This window comes from Poecilia formosa, unplaced genomic scaffold, assembly GCF_000485575.1.
Source record: "Poecilia formosa unplaced genomic scaffold, Poecilia_formosa-5.1.2 Scaffold3, whole genome shotgun sequence".
In the NCBI taxonomy this organism is placed as follows: Eukaryota; Metazoa; Chordata; class Actinopteri; order Cyprinodontiformes; family Poeciliidae; genus Poecilia; species Poecilia formosa.
Genome location: NW_006799942.1, coordinates 148,570 through 171,922, shown reverse-complemented (window position 1 = coordinate 171,922; position 23,353 = coordinate 148,570). Strand labels below are relative to the sequence as shown.

At 38.0% G+C, this 23,353-nt stretch overlaps 1 protein-coding gene and 1 long non-coding RNA gene across 4 annotated transcripts; one reads left to right on the top strand and one right to left on the bottom strand.

Moving 5' to 3' along the window:
• The first annotated feature begins 349 nt into the window (after nucleotides 1-349).
• LOC107836393 (uncharacterized) lies at nucleotides 350-20,010 on the top strand. The gene is made up of 3 exons (XR_001662278.1): nucleotides 350-601; nucleotides 5,209-5,423; nucleotides 19,853-20,010. It is a non-coding gene; the product is annotated as an uncharacterized LOC107836393 (long non-coding RNA).
• Nucleotides 5,770-12,721, bottom strand: drd1b (dopamine receptor D1b). Of its 3 annotated transcripts, none has more exons than XM_007552873.2 (2): nucleotides 12,077-12,721; nucleotides 5,770-11,425 (listed from the first exon to the last, which is right to left on the bottom strand). In XM_007552873.2, the coding sequence occupies exon 2, from the start codon at nucleotides 11,010-11,012 to the stop codon at nucleotides 9,621-9,623; it is 1,392 nt and encodes a 463-aa protein (XP_007552935.1). In that variant the 5' UTR covers nucleotides 11,013-11,425; nucleotides 12,077-12,721; the 3' UTR covers nucleotides 5,770-9,620. The 3 variants fall into 3 exon arrangements, with proteins under 3 accessions (XP_007552935.1, XP_007552944.1, XP_007552953.1); XM_007552882.2 differs by having other exon boundaries at nucleotides 12,371-12,721; XM_007552891.2 differs by lacking the exon at nucleotides 12,077-12,721 and adding an exon at nucleotides 11,901-11,977.
• Nucleotides 20,011-23,353: the final 3,343 nt, after the last annotated feature.

Sequence of the window (23,353 nt, the reverse complement as noted above, 5' to 3'; positions counted from 1 at the left end):
AAAAAATATGTCTGGTCCAGCTGCAGTTGAAACCAGCTGTAGCGAATTACAATCACACAAAGAATGAAAATTGACTGAGAAGGCAATGACTCTTTGAAATCAACACCAGAGTGTGACAGTTTAAAGCACCAACCAATGCATGCAACCATACCAGAAAATGAAAGGCAACATTTAGGATAATCTAGAACTTTCACTCATCAGCAGAAATCAAACAATGACAGACAAGGTCTTCTCCCAGGATAGAGATCTTTTATTTAAAACCTCAAAACAATTAATATTTTTACTTGAACCAATTCAATTTAAGCAGTTGTGATATCTCAATATGACATTTTTAAGCGTACCAATGCCATTAAAATAACTTCAGTGCTCCATGATGGCACAAGAGCCAGGAGGCTGAACAACCCTGAACAAATCACACGGCCCCTCAGTGCTGAGCACAATCACTTGATTAATGACTGAAGTAGCTGTCAGAAAGCCTCTGAGAGGGTTTTGGCAGAGGTACAGTCCACAGACACAATCCATTAGACTGAGACGAAACAGCATTTAATTAAACACAAAGATGAAATAACATGGATAAAATAGGACACGAGTCCCGTTGGTGGTAAGTGTCAGACAATGCTGTTATTTACTAATTCATGTTTTTAGCATTTTGTGGAAAGGAAAGTCCACCGAGGCGTGTCATGTGCTTCTGAGAATTCTAGAAAAAATATTTTAACCCTCTGAGGAAATGCTGTAGATCAAATCCTGACGGGCTACTGGGCTACTGAGACAGCATTCAGAGCTGGACCCAATTCATTTACAAATCACCAGATCCCCATGACAGTCAGAGGTTGTCTTCGCATAGAATCATGATTCTGCCTGGCATCGGCAAAAAACCTCTGATCTTTTTTCATTCAGATCTGAATGAAAAAAGAATTTCATCAGAGTCAAGTGCAGTATTGTCGTAACACTTGTGGATCACCTCTCTGGTCCAGATCTGTAACCCAGATCATTCTGGTAATGGGCCAGGCCCGTTTACAGGCCTGAGCCAAATGCTCGTCTAGATTTGGCTCAGGGCCAATGTAGATAACTTTCGGTGTTCCCTCTTCAAATTCTTTTCCTACTTCAGAAAGTCTCTCCTGGAATGGTATACTGGCATCTGAGGAAATGCAGCCTGAACACTTTCTACTACAAACCTTGTGACACTTCAACTCAATTTGTTGTTTCAGTGGACAGGGAAGGGAGCTGTGGGGCTGATATGAGACTCTGCTGCTAACTCTGACAAAACACACAAAAAAGGCTTGTACACCACAGAACACAACTAGGCGCCTAATTAATGCACCAAGGACCTTGATACAATTACAGTTAGATGGACGAATGGATATTTGGGCCAAAGCAGTTTATCCACAATATGGTTCAGCACCTGCTACCTTAGCCTGGTGCACATGTGTGTGTGCCTCATTGCAGTTGGTGTATTAGTTTTACTCTATCCGGTGGCCTTACTCTATCTCTGAGGCTTGACGCAGTCACCCTTAGGTGATTGGTTCAAGTTTTGGGCCAAATGCAACCAAACAAACAGCTGAGTTTCATTGCATAATTTTGGATCTGACAGTAGGCTCTCTAAAACATACAGAGCACATCAATGAAGTGGTGAAGAGATGACTTGGACAATAACAGCTCCCCTATTACTGTAGCTATAATAGCTTTCACAGCAGACATATTGTGTTGTCATGGCATCAAAAAAAAAACACTTAAGCATAACACTGGGAAGAGTGAGGTTTCTTTTCTTTTTGCTCCAATAAAGCTTTAAAGGGATGGCTTCATGTAGGTTCCAGACACATGGTGCTATTTTGTAGTAACCATATTTTTGATAAATATGCATATATCAAACACATTGTAGCAGAAATTTTAATTTACAATTTGAGGTCTTGAAATTGGCGTCTGTCTCTTTAAGAAGCTACTGTTCTTTCCAACAGCACATTATCACAACAATACTTTTTCCATTCTGCCATGTACAACAGTTCTTAGGAGCGTTGGACTCAGAAGCAGTTTGTGTAATGAGCTCAGCAGACTTGCAGTTCTGCCAGGTGTTTGCTAATTGTTGCTGGCTAGTCTGGAGGAGCTGAGTGGAGAAGCTGACATGGGGGGAGGTGTTCTGTGCGTGGGAAACTCATCTTGGAGATTGAATCTCCAAGCAAGGACTCTGTGAAAATAGAGTATTTGGGCCCTCCTGAATGGCTATCAAGGGAAATTCAAGGATTTTTCAAACATGCATGAACAAATCAAGGCAATGCTCCAGGTATGTTATTGATGAGGAGATAACTAGTCTGGAGGAGCATGTCATTATAACATGACACAAATCTCAAAAAGTCGATTTTGTATAATAATTTCTCTGGGTTTCAGAGAGGGAGCGAGAAAAGCTGCCTCCTGCCTCTGATAAGTTACGAATGAGCAAAGGAGTTGAATGAGTGAAGCTGCTGTTACATAAGCACATTACCATGCATGCATGTCCAGCTCGCTCACATACACACATAAAAGCAACACCGAGTTGCATTCTGCTGCTTGCAGTCTATCATTAACCTTGACAGTATTTCCACTGTGACCCCACTGCTGTTCATCAGTACATTTTAGACTGAAATAGGTTAAATATCAATACAAGGCTTGATGTGTGTCAGAAAGTAAATTATTAAGATTCCTTATGTGACTTTTTCTCCTCTGGTTAACGTGTTGTTTCTCATTACACATAGTATATCTGGCTAATTTAAGCTTAGCTTGGTGCATTTACTCAGCAAGCTCAAACTCAACCAACAGAAAGATGATTGAGCTTCAAAACTCTATTATAAATCTTCTACTCTTATAATTATTCTTATTATCCCAGCTGTTTGAATTCTTACATCCAGTTGATGTATGTGATCAAGTGAAACAACTGCAGACTAGATGTCTGTTTCATGGTTTTGCTGTAGGTTTGTGTAATTTTTTAGAAAATTCCAGGCCAGCCATTTTGACTAATGATATCAAATATTTTTGCAAAATCCCCACCACATGGCTGCTTCACCTTTTCACAATTTTACAACCTTGTAACCATAAACTTCAAATTGTTTTGCTGGGATTTAGTGTGACTGACCAACACAAAGTAGTGCATACTTATAATATTACTTAAAATATTGTTTGCTGCTCTTCCCTTTTTTGGTAACTAGGCATGTACTACGGTATTAATATCACTGTTTGGCTTATTGGTAGTACAGTATAACCAGTTTGCGTCACACTTAGCTGGTGAATAGCTGAGCCCACAATTTCTTCTGAATATTACAAACACCAAAGTATCACCAGTGGTTTTTGTGCCACAGTTTGGGAACCATAGCCATAAAGCATTTATATATATTTGATTTAAATACAGAGGAACAGCATGTTAGTCTGCTCAGAGTAGATTTCCACCTTTATCATGATTCTACAAGACAGTTTGACTCAAGAGGTCACAGATTTTGTCAAGGCTTTCAAAGGAAGTCATATTGATTTATGTTAAGTCCTGCCTTCAGGTTTAATGCTGACGACACAACTTCTGACCTAGCTAGATGATGATATATTATTGATCACTGTTTCCACTGTTCCACAGTTTCTTCAACTGTTAATTCTTTTGCATATTACAAATTTTTAAAATATATAAATGATTTACAGTTCTGTTCAGAAGTTCATTTAGGTACACCCGCTTTGGATATTATCATCCCATAGAATGGCCATTATCAGTGGTTATCAGCCAAATTGAATGGATAACATCCGAAGCGGGTGGTAGGTACCATGAGCATGAATGTCATTTCTTGGCCACTGAGCATGCATTTGATTACTTAATTTAATAACGTAAAATGATTATGAATATTTCTATGAATGTAAAAAACAACAATTGTGTGTGCAGGTTTAAATTTATTGTATTATTTTTTCTTTTTCTGTAATCCACACATGATCTAAGCCAGTGGTTCCCAAACTTTCAGCAGCAGCAGGTCTCCTTCACTGCCGCACAGGTGTAAACCCAGCGCGAGCGTCGTAGCGCTCATGTTGCGTTTAAAGGCGGCTCGGAAAAACAGATTACAACATGTTAACAACGGATTAAACAGTTTTAACTGCTGATAAAAGTTACAGAGGACACAGATATGGGAAGTGTGGAAGCCTCTGCTGTATCAACTTGACATAGGAATAACAGAGTTGGCCATTCTAAGGTAAAAACCCAGCGCATACAGCGTTCATGTATTTTTGCATCAATGACTTTTTGCCTAGGGGGCACGCCCCACAGTTTGGGAACCTCTGATCTAAGCTATACTCAATGGGGTCAAATACAAACAAATCCCCCCAAGTAAGATTTGGTAGATGGCCATTATTAACTTACACCACAACCACATCTTTTTGTAGCAATGTTATACAAAAAAAAAAAAAAAAAAAAAGTTGAATATTTGGCAACTTCTCTTGGCAGAATTGGTGTAGTTCATTTCAATTATTGTTTTTTGGGCAATGATAGTGCTTTAGACATTTTCGAAGAGATAGAGGTTGAGGTGTTTGCAGAAATTTACTGTCAGCCTGCTTTATCATTTCCAAAACCAGGTTTATGGTCTATGGTTATGCTTAGAACACCAAAGTGTGTCCAAGGCATTGCCAGTTTTCAAATTGGGAGATTTTCCAGCTTTTCCTTAGTTCTACTGGTAACTGTTTTGGTCAACTTAGACAAAAGTGGGTGATTCAACATGGAAATGATACCAAAAACACATCAGACAATGGTTCATGCTTCCTGAAATTGCCTTGCAAAACTTTTTAACCTCCAACATATTGAAATTTTTTTGTGTTAAAAGTTAAAGGCCAGATAAGTGCATCAAATCCAAATCTGTTCAGTAAACTCTACCAAATTCTACCAATTGTTATTCTGCACTAACAAGTGGTCCATCCACAATCTTGAATTGTGGCATAACTTTGATTTCCAAAGAGAATCTAATTGCTGAAACACATCTAATCCATAAAGGATCACGATTATATGGACAAAAATTTAATCTAGTTTCAAAATGTTTATGCTCATGTTGACAAAACTCTAAATTAACTGGTTTTTATTTGAGAAGCAAATTCAATGACAAGTATTATGTATAAGCTACTTTAAAAAGTTAATGCCTCTTAAATTTGTCAACATTAAGATGCACTGAGTAAGGATGCCACCCTATGTTAAACGTTGCCTTTGTTTGCACCCAAATTTAGGTTTGCTAATCAGGCATAAAGGATGGGAGGGAGAAGAGGAAGAGAAAGAGGTCGAGTCAGCTGTGAAGTGACCATCAGGTTATGTAAATGCAGACTAAAGGCAGCGAGGACACCACGCTTTGGGAGCTGGAAAAAAATATGCGTCACCATTCAAAATCAATTTCTATCGATCTTCTGCAGTGGCATTACCATCCAATACCCACTGAGAGTCAAAGGTATGCTGCCCCCCAAAGAAGGAAAAAAACAACACATCAAAAGCAAATGAAAAAAGAACATACATACATGTTTATTTTACAAGAAGGGCACATTTGTTTTTTTGTCTTTGTACAAACTGTAAACTAAATATTTCTCAGGGTTATAATCTTTGACATCACTTTCATGGATCAACACCAAAAACATGTAAGTCAATACACAAATTCTCATTGAACTTTGCATGTTATCGTAGATTTTAATCCCACACTTGAGAAAACATACAGCATGTAAGTCTGCTACACACATTAAGGATTCTGAAAGATAGAAAGCACTTGTGTTCATCACAACTACATTTTGAACATCATTGTACAATACTCTATCCCTGCAAACCCCAACCCTTATTACTGCCATTAACTGTTTAAATTGTTTTTTGTATTATTTTTTTTTTTACATGAAACTTGCTGACTGACGTTGAGGTAGGGACTCTGTCATTAAGTCAGACAGTTAAATGAGGTGAAACATCATTGCTAAAATGGCTCCATACTTGCAGCGCCTGGCCACTCGTTTTAGGAGGACAGAGATTCTGCACTGTCAGATTTGCTAAAGTTGTCATTCGTCACTGCTAGAACACTGATGGAGAGACTATGGACTGTCACCACAGCCATAGCTCCCTCAAAGGAACTTGTAGGGTCTCCCAGAGGAAATGCTCCACATCAAGCAAAACATTTTGCTCCTGGGAGTTTTGCACTGACATCGGCGTTCTCCAAAATCAAAACAGGGCAAGCTGGAGAGATGATTCACAAAGCTGACAAGGTGAAGGCTCATGAAGAGGGCTGAGGGGAGGAGTGGGGTTGTACAGAGTCATAAAACAACAAAGATCATTTCAAATGAAGGTTTTAGTAAACCATCATAGGTTTACCAACGGCGTGTATAAAAAGACGTCACAAGAAATGGCAAATTAATCTTAGTGTCATCAAGAGTCCCCACATACCCCAACGTTCAGCGTATAAAACACTGGTTATGTCACAGCATATGCTAAAAGTACATCCACATTCAACCAGACATGAGAACTTTGGCAAAAAAAAGAAAGAAACAGTATAAATACAGATAAAATAACCAGTCAAGCTTTGATTTAGGGCTTTGATTTGGCGCTTTAATTTAAATTACAAAATAAGAAAGCAGTCAGCTCTGGTTGCTGAACTATAAATCTAGTATTTGTTAACGTCATGAACGCTCATCAAGTCAACAGAGGCAGTCTAGAGAAAAAGACAGAGAAAGAAGGAGCTGCTGGGAGTGAAGGGAGAGGGAGGGGTTTGAGGAAAAGCCCACCCGAAGGCAGTTTTCCTTCATGTCCGGTTATCATGGATTGCACAAACGTCATGTTTTATCGCTTGTTGTGGCCGGGATGTGTTTTGAGATAATTACAGAGAAAAAAAATTAAATTAACTAGTGCTGAGTGAGCATGCTATGGGTGATTGTTTGTAAAAGAAACTATAAGGGATCGTTCACAGTTCATAGCACTTTGTTTCACAGTTGCCACTCTCAACATGAGAGAGGGTGCTAATCCAAATTGAGCCTGAAAACATTAAATCCTAACCTGATGGAGCAGAGCACATGAGAGGCTACAGAGAAGCCGGGAGGACAATGAGCTGCTTTTGTGACACAAGCCAAGCAACATATTGAGCTAAAAGCTTTCCCCCCTCACTTTGGTGCCATCCAGATAGCATTGGATTTTCCAACGCAGGAAAATCAAATGCTTTATTCAAGACCAATTGCCTTGTATTGGATCGGTTCTTCCTTTCTCTGATGTGCAACAGTTTCACAGCACCATGGGCACAAACAACATGCGGTGAATGATCTGCATGCAATGTCAGCGTGAGGGTTCCTTCCCCAGCAACTTCAAAAAGAACTGGAGTAAACTTTGACTGGACCGCTGAATATATTTAATACAAACTAGATATAAAGAATACGTTCTTTATTCAAGTGGAGATTCTTAAATAATTTAAAATTCTAGGTTTAAGTCTAATTTTAATGTTGGGGTAAAAAATATATGGTCTAAACATTCAACAATTATTAAGAACTATTTGATCTGTGAGAAGCACTTCACACAGACAATGGAACCATTTTGAAATCTGTCTTAATTTGTCCTCAGTCAGCTTACATTCAATTGTTTGTAAGCTAAATGTGTGTCATGAAACAAATTCTAAAATATAAAAAAAGAACATCTTTAAAAAGTTTTGCTCTAAGGAAAAATTGTAATCTAGAAAAAACAAGAAATACCACTGTTTTTGAGAATATTTAGTACAACCCTATACCCTGCTCAAGATCACATCACATTTCGAGCTTTGATGAAAGTAATATGGACTTTATCAGTGACTATTGGCAGTGCATAGGTATTATACAGGATTACTGTTATTTCAGCAGTAATCCTGTTGAAAATGGTAGAAAAAAATACCTGTTTCGTAAAGATATATCCAGAGAAGTGTGGCTCAGGTTTTTGACCATTACAGTGAAATTCAGATTGAAACCAAAACTCTGCTGGTCATTTCAGCTCCCCATCTGTAAATTTAATGTGACCTGTGCTGGCCTGTTGTCAGAACATTTTTGTTTACAAATCAGGTTAGTTAAGATCTGGTTGTTCAAGAACTACATCTGAACACAATCATGGAAAATAAGTGAAAATACAACTTCTTCCTAAGGTAGCTGCATTCTTGTCAGCAGCATCTGGAATATTATTTTATAATAAGAACTTAATGTTTTGCTCCTGTGAAATATTTATTCCTAATTAGTCCTAATTTGGGAGTGTTTTCTAAGTGCAGCTGTGCAAAGACACAAAACATGTCCGACAGCTCAGGGCTAATCCACATCACGGTGCACCGTCTGTGACTTCACCTCTGCAAAACTAAGCGACTCTGTCACACTGCATGCTCCACATCACCACTACAGCGCAGTATGGCTCCCAGCATGAGCAATTTACAAATCTGATATCTGCAAGTTTGCAAAAGGTCACTAAGTGTGTTTCAGCTTAGTGAACTTGTATCTCTGGCTTCTCTGTATGAGTGCAATGAGTATTTAATTTCATTAAATTTTCTTTATGTGAACCAGATGTATTTGCCAAGTGAAAAACCATCAGTACCACTCAAAGTGGGCAGAAGAAGTATTTAAAATGGATGACTACCAAAGGAGATTCTGAGGAGAGTGGAGACAAGAACACAACTTTGAAAGAGTTGATGCGCAGGTGCAAAAAAAGAAGACTGTTGACAAAATGAGAAGAAGGGGCATCGTGAAGGAGAATGGGATTTGCAGACTGAGCAAACAAGAACAGGAAAATGAAGATGAGAACAGAATAAATGACTGCTTAATAAGCAGCAGGGGGGAAATAAAGCAAACAAGAGGAGGAGGATGTAGAAAAGAAACTCAGGATGGTTTTAGGAAAGACAATTTGTCCAGAAAAACGATACAGGAGATGAAAAATAAAACATTACAGTATTTTCAAAACTTCCTTGTCTCTCTTTCTCTGACTGCACATCATCTGGACATTTTACATCATAACCTTAAACCCAAGACTGGATTCAAATAGAGCTTAGGCTTGACTTATAGAAAAGTTACTTTGGCATTTACAGAAATTTAAATAGTTAAATAAATAACCACTGCAATACAGATGTAAATTTTGCAATAAAACCGGCATTGCTAAGATACTGAAGAGTAGAGCAAAAAAGTAACTAGCAACTAATTTTACTGCACCTGTTTAATCCACGTTGCTCTTTCTTTCATGTAACACCTACAAAGCACCTACCTACATGATATTTCTCTAATACTACATTTTCCTCTGCTGAATATAATGTGTTTAAGTCCTTCCAGAGTAGTGTCAATGCTGAGCTGTACAGTACACTTGAGCAGATGTATACATCCAAGGAGATATTTCAAAGATGTATGCATATGCACTGTTTTTCTGCTTTAATATACATGTTATCAACATTTATCATCAAATAAAACGATTTCATCCTCAAATGCTGAAAGTATTTTGCAGATAGTTATATCCCAGATAAAGTGCCTGTACTTTTTGACATTCTGTAGGTTTTTCTATGTGGATTTTTATTGACAGTCCAGAGTCCTGTCACATTTTTTTTTTCTATCAGGCATATTCTTGGAGATCCTTGTCCCAGATGTTTTGTTTTATGGTCCTCCATGAGTTTTGATCCATCTTTGCAAAGGTATCCTCAACATAACACAGCTTTGTGTTGCCCGTTCTGTGTGATGGGATTGATCTTTTCCAGGGTTACCTCGGTATCACTGTCTAAATTCCCAGAAATGGCCGGGGAGGGTTTCTCCAAGGCGTTGTTTACTATTCCTGCCTCAATATCGCCTCCACATCCATCTTTCCTCTGCAACTCGTCCTCCTGACACTGGATGCTGTGAGGAATCACATAACTTGCAGAGTTGTTCCCTTCCTTTGGGATGTGGCTCTTGGGCTGATACTGAGAGTTAGGGTTGGGCGCGGAGGCTGCCATGTTGTTGTTAATGCTGACGATCTCGATGGTGTTGCTCCCCGGGCACAACCGGTGGCAACCCAGGAGTATGGAGAAGGCCTTGCGGAAATCTGCATTGAAGGCATAGATGATGGGGTTGAGAGAGGAGTTTGCCCAGCCAAACCACACAAACACATCGAAAGTGGTAGAGCTGATGCAGAAGAAGTCTGCGGACCCATCTGGCAGGTTTGGTTCGCAGAAGGGAACCATGCAGTTCAGGATGAAAAAGGGCAACCAGCAGCACACAAACACACCCATGATGACCGAGAGCGTCTTTAGGACTTTGGTTTCTCGTTTGAACGACATTTTGAATGAGCTCTCGCTCTCTATGTTTGAGCTGTTCCCCATACTGCTATGTCGGTTTTTGGCATTCTCTGCTGCACGTTCCAGGGCAGATATTCTCCGTATTTGTTTCTGGGCAATGCGGTAGATCCGGGTGTAGGTGACGAGCATGATTGCTACAGGGATATAGAAACTGATGAGGGAGGATGAGATGGCGTATGTCCTATTAAGGCTAGAATCACAGTTATCAGGGGGCAGTTCACTGGGGTATGTTCCATTTAGCTCTGCATAACTGGTGGTCTCAGCTTTGTGCCAGTCTAGCTGAACAGGAATGAAGGAGATGAGTACAGAGAGGGTCCATGCTACACTGATCATCAGGCACGCCACTTTCGGGGTCATTTTGCGTTCATAACGGAACGGGCTGGAGATGGCCCAGTAACGATCAACACTAATAACACACAGGTTCAAGATAGAGGCAGTGGAACACATGATGTCAAATGCTACCCACACATTGCAGAATGCTCCAAATGGCCAAAACCCCATGATCTCTGTGGCTGCCTTCCATGGCATCACCAAGATGGCCACCAGAAGGTCCGAGATGGCCAGCGAGATTACAAAGAAGTTGGTGACCTTCGACCTCAGGTGTCGGAACTTGGTGACAGCTGCACACACCAGGGTGTTGCCAAGCAGTGTGGTGAAGATAAGCAGGGAGAGAAAGCATCCTGTCAAGACTCGCTTGGACGAGTCCCTCTCTGGCGTGAGCTGCTTGCCGTCTCGTACTGTTGAGAAATTCTGATCCATTGTTTGTAATCACAGCGCTAATGCAGTGAGAGAGGGAGGGTGGGCGAATGGGGATGTTAGCAATCACCCCATCACATCCCCAACCTGCAGCAGCTGTGCTTCTGCTGGAGTTTTTTTTTTTTTTTTTACACAGATGGTGGAGATACAAACTGTCTGGGTACCAGCTCTCTCTTGGACTGGGTCATCCACTGGCTGCTCGTCACAAAAAACATTTTTGTGCAAGTGCAGCTATAAATTTTTTAAACTTTTCTCTTCAGAAATTTCCTTCGCAAAAATCCCCGGTCCACTGATTCCTGCAGCAGCAGTAAAAGCAGCAGAAGTGCAGACGGTCGACATTCTAGTGTGTAGAGGGGGAGGAATTTCCCAGCTGTTGTTTGCATCCAGACTCCCAGAAGAGGTTTTCATGTAAAAATCTGAAACAAAAACGAAAAGTGTATCCTTCAGTTAATGTTCTTTTTGCACCCTGTAATTGCATGCAGCAAAAGTTTCACAGCACACTGCCCTTGAGCTTCCCAGTCAACAGCGGTTTTGCCAATCATTAGCCTTATATACCACCACATCAATGACTTCTATTGATGGTTCCTGCGCGGCATTTATCCGATTTGTTTAACGATTTTCGAGGCGTGTCCCTGTAGTTATATTGGGCACTGTAATGATTTGGATCCACCCCTAATAATATATGCCTTCTTTTTAAAAAAAATCTGTTTTCTTTTATCTATTTTTTTTATCAAGCAAAAAGTTTTGAGATGGACAGCAAATTTAACCATTCAAAATTATAACAGTTCATTTTAAGACAGACAATGATAAAAAAGTAATGATTAGAGATTAAAACATGTTAAATTGTGTCATGAATGTTTGGTCCTATAATCCTCATGAGTTTTTCCTTACATGTGGGTTAATGCGCATGGCGATTCCTGTTAACGCAGCACAGCAGCTTCTGAGCCTCTTTCAAAAAAAAAAAAAAAAANGGGTTAATGCGCATGGCGATTCCTGTTAACGCAGCACAGCAGCTTCTGACCCCCTTTCAAAAAAAAAAAAAAATGCCGCTCGTTCTGACCACCCACCTAAATCATCTCTAGCAGTCTGATCCCTTGTTGGACGTCCTTGAAATTCAGGGGCAGTTTTAGTTGTTCATCCTGAGGCTTTTTCTTTTTTTCTTTTTTCCTTTTTAAGACAGCGTGCGCCTTGCTGCGTGAGAATGGACAGCTCCTGAAACGCTCAGGCGTCCTGGGTCGGCTTATAAAATATGTTTGAATTCAAAAATTCAACAAAGTGCTAAAAAAAAAAAAAATCATTAAGCTCAAAATCGAAACCGACATTTATCCAGTTTGTATCTTGATGCCAGGGAAGGCGCTCACCCTGTCTGCGCTCTGCTCTGTGGAAAGCTCTCCAAGACGTCACGGTCCTCAGGTGTTTTTTCGGTCCTTACTGGCTTTCCATTTTGTTTCGCCGGGGTGTATCCTTGTTTGTGCGACATTCAGTGGGACTGCAGCACCGCGACGTGACTGCGGCCGGCGGAGAGTGACGGAAATGACTCTGATCTCTCCACGGGCGTTATTCATGCGCGCTCTCCTCTCTCTCCGCTCAGCTGCTGCTGCCTGCTGCTGTGGTCCACGTCCCCTGCCACAACTTCTCCATCCAAGGAGATTGTAAGGGTACAGCCACGCAACTCAAATCTAAACCCCATAACGCTTGCACAGAATTTAAGCTGTGTAACGTGACCTGGTTGAAGTTTTTTTTTTTTTTCTCGCGTTAATTTTTTCTCCAATGTTAGAGAAAAATGTTTCACTATATTTATCATATTTTATGACGGAAGCAAAATTGTAAGAACTTTCTTAGTTATTAACTTTATATAACGCAAATGCCACAAAAGTGTAAAATCAAAAGTCGTGCTAAAAATGTATTCCCCATATGTCCTGCGCTGAACTTGTGGCCAGCAGGCCCAACGAGGCCATCTACTGGATGCAAAATGGTAGGAGGTGATGTTTGACATCTCAAGCAATAATCCATTATTGTCACCCAAGTAAACAGAGCAACAGTAACTCTGAGTTACTTGAGTCATGACAGCAAATAGACCCAGAGAGATCAAGAGTGTAAATTCACAAATGGCCAAAGGATTTAAGGCGTAAATAGAATTTCATTTGGGGGTGGCACACTTCCAAAGCAAGGCTTGGCTGAAGATTCTCCCAAAACATTTGTAGCTCAAATTGCCAACTACGTCTGCTTACATTTAAAGTTTAAAGTGGCCTGCGACACGTAACTGCATTGTTCGTCTTGTTCAAAATCTAAAATACTTTGAATTATCAATCCTAACCTTGAGAAGTAAACATAGAGCAAAGATTCTTTAAAACAGAGTTTGAGTTTTTATTTATTGTTATTCTATTTGTAAAATACACAAACTTTACCTTTTCATTGTTTTGTTTTGTTTTTTGGCATCAGGACTACCTTAAGTTGAGACAAGCATACTGCTTTATATTACCCATTTAACTTTCTATTGAATTGTCCTGCAAAGATTATAGGTTGTTTAAAACTCTTTTTGTGATTTGAGTTAATAAATGAATGTTTTTTTCTCTTTCCAAACTATTACTAAACAATTTTCAACTCCTGCCCATTGACCAAATATTGTTGTTTTGGGAGTAGTTGTTTGGTTACAGCCCTAGTAACTAAAAAAAGCTTTTTATCTCCTTGCTGAAACCTATATATGTGCTACATCTGCCACTAACTCTTTGGTTTTTCTTTAACGTAAAGTAAATGTTAAGTACTGGACCAGTCCTTCTGTTTATTCTCTGGTCTATTTTCTCAAACCCCCAGTTGGCCAAAGCAGATTGGGGGTTTTGAGCCTCACAGATGGATGAAAACACTGAGTCTGGTTCAGCTAGAGGTTTCCCCCAGTGGAAAGGGAATCTTTTCTTTCCACTGTCAACACACACATATTCAGTGTGAGGGATTGCTTCAAAGTTAATCACTTGATGTAATTGGTTTTATTTCTGTAAATAGATAGCTTTTTTGTTTGTTTGTTTTACTAATTAATGTGATGTGATGAACTGAATTTGAGATTGTGTTTTCTGGCCTCAAATTGGAATCTATTAATCTGAATCTGCTAATTGAACCAAATTGACAGTATATAAATTAGGTTAGTTTGTCTGGTAAAGGCTGCGACAGACTAGCGACCTGTCTAGGGTGACCCCGCCTCTCGCCCAGAACGTTAGCTGGAGATAGGCACCAGCACCCCTCCCGACCCCACTAAGGGACAAAGGTGTAAAGAAAATGGATGGATGGATGGATGGATGGATGGATGGATGGATGGATGGATGGATGGATGGATGGATGGATGGATGGATGGATGTCTGGTAAAGGCCCTTCAGATGACATTTGTTGTGAAAAGGCAGTATATATTAACAAATCTTCAGATACGTCTGTTTGGTTCTGGTACAAATAATCCACTATACTTCCTTTTTGACAAAAATCTGATTATTTTAATATAAATAAAAGTAGAGATGCACTAATCGCAGTTTTCTGGCCGATTGCTGATCTTAAAGAAGTCTGACCTGCTGATTCTGATTTTGGCCGATACCAATTTGTTTTGGTCTGAAATGTTGCTAAACATATCAAAAGAGTCGCTGAATTGGCAACAGTGGGGTATGCAGACATGACCTGACTCTCAGTCAAACCTCTTTCTCGACAGAGCAATAGAGGACAGTGGTTGATTTTTAGACTTTTGCTGAAGTAGATAAGATTGGTAAATAATTTCGGCTGCACATATACATAGCAGACAATACCGAGGAAATCGGCACTGATTTATCAGTGGATTCCTAATAAACAGGTTATGGTCAGGGTAAGGCACGCAGACATCTGTCAGTCTCTGAAATGTTTTCTGTAGACATGGACACATGGCTTTTTCTGAGGCATCTTATCCAGAAAGAAATGGTGGACATGAATTGAAGAAGCTCCTGCTAGGTTGTTAGGCCTCTGGCTCCCCTCAGCCAGATTGAATATTAACAATTTAAAGACATAAAAATCCTCAATGGACTCTGCCCCTCTGTGTCTGCGTGTTCTGTGACTTTAGTTTTGTTTGTGTGCATGTATGACTTTGCATGTCTGTAAATATGTGAGTTTTTGTGCATGCGTGTCCGTGTGTGTGTTTGCGGATGTGTGCACATGTATTTGTGTCTGTGAGTGTGTGTGCCCATGTGAGTAATACATGTAGACAAGCCAAGTGTAAGAGGCCTGGCAGACATAACGCCCACGTTTCCCTGTAGCACTGAGCCGGGGTGTGCGTGCAGCTAACAAAGTTCAAACCAAAACCACGTCACGTACAAACACACTGCGACTCGCTCATTCACTCACAGGCGCTCAAGACCGCGCACAACCAGCCATGCAGGGTAATTTATGTCTGCTCCAAAAGGCAAACAAAACAGAAATGGAATGGAATAAAATAGAATGAAAAGTACTGGATTAGGAACAGAATACATTGTTACACAACAAATCTCACAGAATCGATGATCGCTAAGATGAAAAAAGCTAAAAGATAATTGTAGCTGTTGTATCGCTTGTTCGTTTTTAAATGAGGGACTGATGGGTTTAAAACAAAAGAAAGTAATGTTATGAAACCTTTTGTCTAAAACAATATTTTGACTTCTGTGTCTTTGAAAACCTTCTTTAAAAACCATTCGGCTTAAATGTCATATTTTTAGGACGTTTTGGACAAGATTCTTGATTGTACAAAAATCCAGGGTACCGATTAAGAATGACCTTTTGGTTACATAATAGCGTTTAATGCTCACAACAGACAGAGCCCATTCAATTTCATGTTAACTTGATTAAAAAAAAACTGCCAGAAATGAGGCAAAACCACTACACAATACCAGATCCACAAAGATCATGTTTATATACTGGTCTACAACCTTCATAACCATTTCCTTTGCGGCAAACATCTACCATGACTTCCTGTGGCTTCATTTCGAATTTGGCTGTTTGCTAACACAGGCCTTCACATTCTAACTATATGTTAAGCTGGGAACAAAAAAAATGTGTGCAGTCCTTTCCTTCAATTTCAAAATTATGTATTGAATTTACTACATAAAATCCCAATAAGATAAATTGACATTTTTGGCAGCAAGGTCATAATATTTAGAGGTTTAAATGGTATAACTCTTTTGTTTGAGTATTGTAATATTCATTTAATTGTCAAATATTATCCACAATGCATTGAATAACATTTTGACAATAACAACCGGGGGAATTTGGAGAGGGAGTAAAACTGAATGATTATAAAACTGACCACATACAGATCAGTAATTATAAAGCTCTTTCTTGTACAAACATCCAGATTTCTGTACTTGTACATTTCATTCTGTACTTGGTTTTAGACATACTCTTTTTTTTGTCAAATCCTGGTTTCTATTCCAAGGCAAGTATAAGCCAGGTCAGACAAGGAATGCAATTTATGTCTTCAAAAACATTGAAACTGGAAAGCGTTATGTTGAGTTGCTTGAAGCTTAACTACTTCTATGACTCTTTTTTTCCCTTTTCTTACCAACTTCTTTGAACAAATTAAATTGGAGCCAGACGATGTAAATGTTAACCTCTGCGAGTCTTTTATTCCCAGATATAAACGAAATCCTGGTAATGAGGAAGAAAAGAAGATAGTGAAAAGTGCCAGTAATGTGTTCCATGGAAGTAATAAAAGCAATGCAATCAAATCATATGATATGAAATCGCTATATATGCATAAGGACTGTCTATAAAAGATGTAAGACTAAAAGTAATGAATGTGTTCTTATCCAGCTTGAATTCTGTGTCACATACTTAATAACTGGGAAGCCACTGTGGCTCTTTTTTTCACGACCATTCAGAAAATTTGTCTTCATTGCAAAATCAAACTTCAAATTAGCAACATCTTTAGTTATGCCATCATATTTTTCCCTGCTTATCTCATGTACTGTAAATAAATCCCCCCTTAGCAATCAGAGTTTCCAAGCAAAACAGTAATTAAGAGCCTGATGGCTCAATAAACTCTGTGAGAGGCCCACTTAGTCCCATCTCACATAATAAACTGTCATCTATTTACACTGCATTCATGCACAAACACTATAGGTTCAGGATTTTTTTATCAGATTTGAGCAGTTCGGATAAATGTGATATCTTGTCTTTTTTTTAAAGTGATAAGAGTTATTGAATGTTTCAGGGGAAAAATATCAAAGGTGGGATGACACCACCTGCACATTTTCTTCTCACTGAGCAAGGGGACAGCAGCAACCTGAGACCTGCATGTCAAACTGACAAGAACAATCCACCTGAGCTCAATGACAGATCAAGAAAGTGTGTGTGTGTGGCAGAGAGGGAGAGTCTGCAAGCTGTGTCTATTTTTCATCTTTCTTTGCTATCAAGAAAGACATGATTGAGTTTTCTACCATGACTCCTCTCTGTGTTTCTTAGCTTCATATAAATCTACACATAAAGTGCTTCCATAAGTACCAGTATTGTTATAACAAGATCTAGTAATCAGGTGGTCATTTTTATAAATAAATTTTACACAGTATGAATAAACCTTTTTTTTTTTTTTACCTTTTACCTTCCCAAATATAAAACCTTCTTCCATCTGAAAGGAGGTCTTGAGGCCACTGAGGCTGACTCAAATCACAGTCCACACCTTGTAAATCTCTCCCCAGATTCTTGAGTGGGATTTGTTTGAAAATCCTCTGATGGTTTGCCTATTCACCCTTTCCTCGCACTTTTTCCTTTCGGTCAACTTTCCATATTTCTTTCCATAACTTTCCATATTTCTTAGCAATGACCTTCATTTTTTTAGCCTCATTGGAAAGTTTGTCTGCTGGAAAACTGCCACTATGTCAGTCTTCACAGTTGGAAATTGCAAACTTGTGCACAAATCAAATTTTGTGTTTTCATTACCAGTAACATGTCACACTCTTTTGTAAATGGAAGGTAATTGTTTAACTCTTGATTATTTATTCCTGATCACATCTAAAACTTTGGGTTAACTAGAGATAATAATAGTGTTTTATCTCCAGGAATAATTCATCTGAATATAGTGTTTATTATAAATAGGGTGTTGAATAACATGATTACTTATGGGCTATTTTGAAAATACAGATGAAGTCTTGAAAAAGTTAAGAGATTAATGTCTACTAAACAGAGACACTGACTGAGAGTGACGTGTCCAGGTCAGAAACATTTGTTGTTAACATCTGGTCTCATTTTGTAAACAATTTTATAACACTTTTCTGATCATTTTAATATGTCCTTCTGTTTAAATTTTTTAAAATATTTCTTTAAAATCTGATTAAAACAAAAAGGTATGTATACATAATTATGTATGCTGCACTATAGTGGATTTTGACAAGTTATGGTTTAAGTAATGGTTTTCTGCTCTAATGAAGAAGACAAACGTAACAAAGAGTTACACAATCAACAACGACTATTGAAGCATTGCAACTTTATAATCTGTTGAAGCATTTGCTTTTGCAGGAAGATTATTTTGGGATTTTTTTAAAAAGAGGATTTCTTTCTGTGATCTCTGGTTGTAGTACAAGCTGATGTAAGCTTAGAGAAAATAGAGAAAATCTGTCGCTTCACCAAGGGTGGCGGGAAAAAAAGCAGCACAACATATAATCATCAGTTAGCACTGAAAGGGAAAAAACAACCTGGGTTGCAGTTTGCCATAGTGGTTGAAAGCAAGTAAAGAAGATTATTTAATACCGTTGCAATTTATTTGAAGCTTATTACCATAACAGAATGTAGACAGTGCCTTGCTGTTTAAATACCTTAAATCTTTTCACATTTCCTCACATTACAATAAGCTAAATCTACTGTTGTTGTTACTTGACCATTTGACCATCACATTTTTGCAACATGGCCTATGGTGAACTCCAAACTGAACTTCTCATGAATTTTGTTTAAAAATGGTTTTCTTGTTTCCTCCTTTTTCACCTATGTTAGTTATGAACTATTTTGTTTTGGCACATCACACAAAATCCTAGCAAAATACATTAATGTGTTGTTTTGCAGGTCTACCCTTTTCTTCAAAATATTATTCAGTTGAGAAACTTTCAAGTGGAGGACTAAAGCACATCATATTTATCAATTTAATCCTCTTTAGAAACTGTTCTTGGAAACATTTGGTGGGGGATTGTTGACCATTACTTTGCTTCTGCCAAATAACTGTGAGGAAATGTTCCTTTCCGACAGTGCATGTTTTTATGTTCCTTGGCTTTTATTGTGTTCTACATTAAATCTTCGTCAGTGATCTATCAACATCACTCTGTAATTAATGTTAACTTGAACATATTAACCCCAAATATGATGAACATCACCTAGTGTTGTCAATATTTTGACCAATAAATGCAAATTATATGAATGTTGTTTCAGGATATTTCAGCTAGCTTTTATCCCTTTGTGTGCACTTTGAAATAAAACGTATTTTAGGAATCTTCTCCACATAGGTTCACACAGCTGTCACAAAAACTTGGATTTTGTTGTTAATTACTGTGCCAATTGTAAAATTGTCGTCTTTTTTTTGTTCAGTTTGTTGAAGTACAAATAATGTGGCATACTTCTGGCAGCATGATGAATATTTGTCTAATTAGCAATCATGCGTCTTATTCCAGTAGCTTCTGATTATTGCTGCAGCTGTGTTTCAAAGCATTTCTCACATACAGTTCACCCACTTTATAAATTTGTCAAACTGATCCATTCAGTCACAGTTTTTATTTATAAAATTGACATAACTACTGTTGACACTTGAAACAAATGAGCTTGTTATTGATTCTCCGCTCTATTCATTGAATTTAGTTTCTTGTCTGCTCTGAACTGACTCACAGGGGCTCCAACCTGGCTGCACTCCCAAGATCAAAACATCCCTCAGACAAACATCAATACGTCTGTTTATATCCACTGCTGTGAAAGCCAGACTTTCATCAGTGCTCTTGTCACTTCCCTGGCTATCACAGAATATCCCGGAGTCTTTAATAAAGGTTCAGATGAGCTGTCAGCACCTGTATGTTGACTAAGATTGATATGAACCATAGATATTTAAGGTTGAAGTCACTAAAAATGTCTATAATCCAGAACTTAGACATGTTTTCAGATTTTTACCAACACTTAAATATAACACTTTAATGGATCATTGTAAAAAATAAAACATTTATTTTATCGTCACAAATTGTTGAAAGCTTATTTTTCAGATATAAGTGTAACTGAATAATGTAGAACAGCATTTCCAGTGGTCCCTTATGATGACAAGGAATAAATTACCAAATTCTAATAATTAAATCCATTTAACAGAATCAGCAACAGTGGGAGCAGGACCAGACGGTACAATCACCTCTCTTGTTCACAGTAATTGCTCTTCTTCCAGCTGCCTGTCTTCAGCGATTTCACTAGGCTTTACCTGCTCTGATTTCACACACCAGCTCATTCTCTATCATATAATCTGCACCACAGTCTGGAGCAGAGCTTTCAGCTAAAATGGGATCTGTCGGGCAATCAATGAGTCAACAGATTCAAACAATTCTGATGCCTGTGCTCTGTACATTGTTATCTTTGTTCCCCTCCAAAGCAGGTACACAGAATTATTTTTATTATGTGAAATAATAAGAAAAAGTACACAAAACAAACATCCCATTCGCACAGGGCAGACGTGCATTGAACTTTAACATACGTTTAAATGAAGGATGAATACAAGTGTAGTTAAAAATTGTGAATATTAAAAAAACAGTTCAATGCTTTTTGTCACTCATTTCAGAAAATAAAACTCAGGCACTATATAGATTCATTACATATATATTGAAATATTCCAGGTCTATTTGTTTTTAATTTAACTTTCTGACACACTGAACGTTGTTTTCATCAAATAAAGACTGAATGAATGACAAAAATATAAAATTTTGTGCAGTGAGAATGCCAAAGGAAATGGTATTTGTAACCAAATAAAAAACATTATGCTATATTTTACCACTGCCATATATAATAACTGTGCCAATATTAGTGGAAAAGAGCTGTAGCTTTAGTTGCTAACCCTGATTTTCTGGAAAGAAAAAAAATCAAAACTGCTTGTGATAACAAAAATATGTGTTGAAAAAATCAAAGTACCTAAATTTCACAGGCAAACTTAAATCAAATGTTTGATTTAAAGTTGAAAGGTCAAGTGCAAGCTCTTAGTCTTCTCAGGATCAAAGTACAAAAATGTTGTTGCTATTTGTGTTCAAAGCTTCAAATATTCATTGATGGTGCAGCAAAACCATTTTAATTTTTCAGAACGATTTCAGAAACATTGAAAACATTGATTTGTAGTTCATAAAAACATAATTCTATTTGATGATATCCTCGGGGATATATGAAAAAATACACTGGGGTGTAAACATTACAGCCTTGCATTACTATGCAAAAGCACATCCATGTTTCTTTTCATGTAGTTTGTCAATGTTAGGAAACAAATGGAAATCAACAGCCACTAAAAATAAAAGACCTGAGATATGAAGCAGAAAAACATAAGAATGGTAAAAATTGGTGGTTATTGTCAGAACCACAGAGTGCTGGAGGGGATTCCTTTTCCTGTGTGCTGACTTTGTTTTGCCTTATTCCCACATTTGTGCTCTCCTTCTTTCCCCGCCCTCTTTGATGTGGGATGGTTCTTCAGGTTGACTCAGTCCTGTTTCACTCCTCACACCACAATGTCCCAGTAGGAGGCTAATCTCAGCCCAATTAGAGGACAGCTTAAAATACAATCTGTGTCATGTTTGTGTTTGTGATATCACAGGCTCTTTTGATTTCAGTTTGGCACTAGTCATTTGGGCTTAGCCAACACAGCTACACAGCTATAAACATGAACCTAAATTTGGTTTATCCTTTTGATCTCTTCTCCTAATAACTGAAAAGTTGTCTTCCATATAAACAAGATAACTGAGCTGTGTGGATTGGTCTTGAGTTATAACTGGATAAAAAAAAATGAAAGAAGGAAAGTTGTATCCCCTGTCTCACCTAAAAGTTTGCAACAGTATTTCTCTCTTGCTTTCTACAGAAAAAAAAAAAAACACTCATTCTATATCCAGTCCATCAAAATGAATGTGTCTACGCAGTTTTACTTCACCTGCCCTGTATTAAAGAAGGAATGGAGATTATTGGACGACTAGTGACTTTAAAATAACTATTCAGTGCATTTATTTTTGCCCCCAAAATTAATTCCAGACAGTTCAGATCATGGAGTCATGAGTTAGTAATTATGGTCAAAATGGTATCTGATTTACAGCTTCAAATTTAGTGCAAAACCAATGAGCTATTTCATTCTTTTGCTAATTTTTAGTTAGTCAATCATCTTATTAATTCTAATGTACTCCAAAAAAGCTGTTAGATAAATATAAAATTTCTGTGTACTGTTTTAAGCTTTCTCTACATTTCCCATTCTAAACCATGTAATCTGACTAAAACAAAGAACACGCCTCTTATTTCAGCATTCAAATGAAACTTGTTTCCATAAGTGATTCAAGAGAATCAATATTTGTAAATGAAAGAGAGGCAACTGTCTGAAATTAGATTACTTTAAAATAATTGCTCTATAGTTGCTTTTTCTGTAGCTACACTAACTGGAGTCAGTAAACTGTCATTTTAAAGCAGGAGACAAGAAAAAACTCAGATCTCAGAATTGGTTTGGGCATCCGACTGTAGAAGTGAATTCTCTCTTCTGAAGGATCCATTTTGAGCATTGCTAAACTTGGCTCATCTGTCAGAAATCTTATTTATCCTAGAAATAGACACTGTGTCGAAGCAGTATAGAAACTATTCAAATGTACCTCAAACAGCCCCAGTTTATAAACTCTGAACCATCCAGTTATGTAACTAAAAGAAAAACTGTCATGGAGGCAACGCGAGAATGGGAATTTTCTGATATTGTCTACTTAAAGTTTTCTTCTCAAAATAGATGTAATATTGTATAAACACAATGTTGTAAGTACTGTATGATCCTATATGAATCATAAAAGTTATTTAAATTGAAGGAGATGCATTGCTGATTAGGCAGTAAACAATATTAATATAGACTATGTGATTCATTAATCACATTTGTTTTTCAGTGCTGCTCTACCAAAATGTTTGCAAATAGCTCCCTGAATTAAGGTCATGACTTTACAATATAAATCACCTTGAATGTTTTTAATAATCAAGAAGTCTGTTCATTTTGTTCAGAATTGCAGTTAGAAGGTTTTTAGTGATTCTGTTACTACTACTATTATTATAGTCGTGTTTATTTCGTACATGCTGGATAAACTGAATTGCGTGTTGGCTTTGGGTGTGTGTGTGTGTGTGTGTGTGTGTGTGTGTGTGTGTGT

What these genes read in the sequence shown, in the direction of transcription:
- drd1b (XM_007552873.2), bottom strand. Translation starts at nt 11,012, where the DNA reads ATGGATCAGAATTTCTCAACAGTACGAGACGGCAAGCAGCTCACGCCA.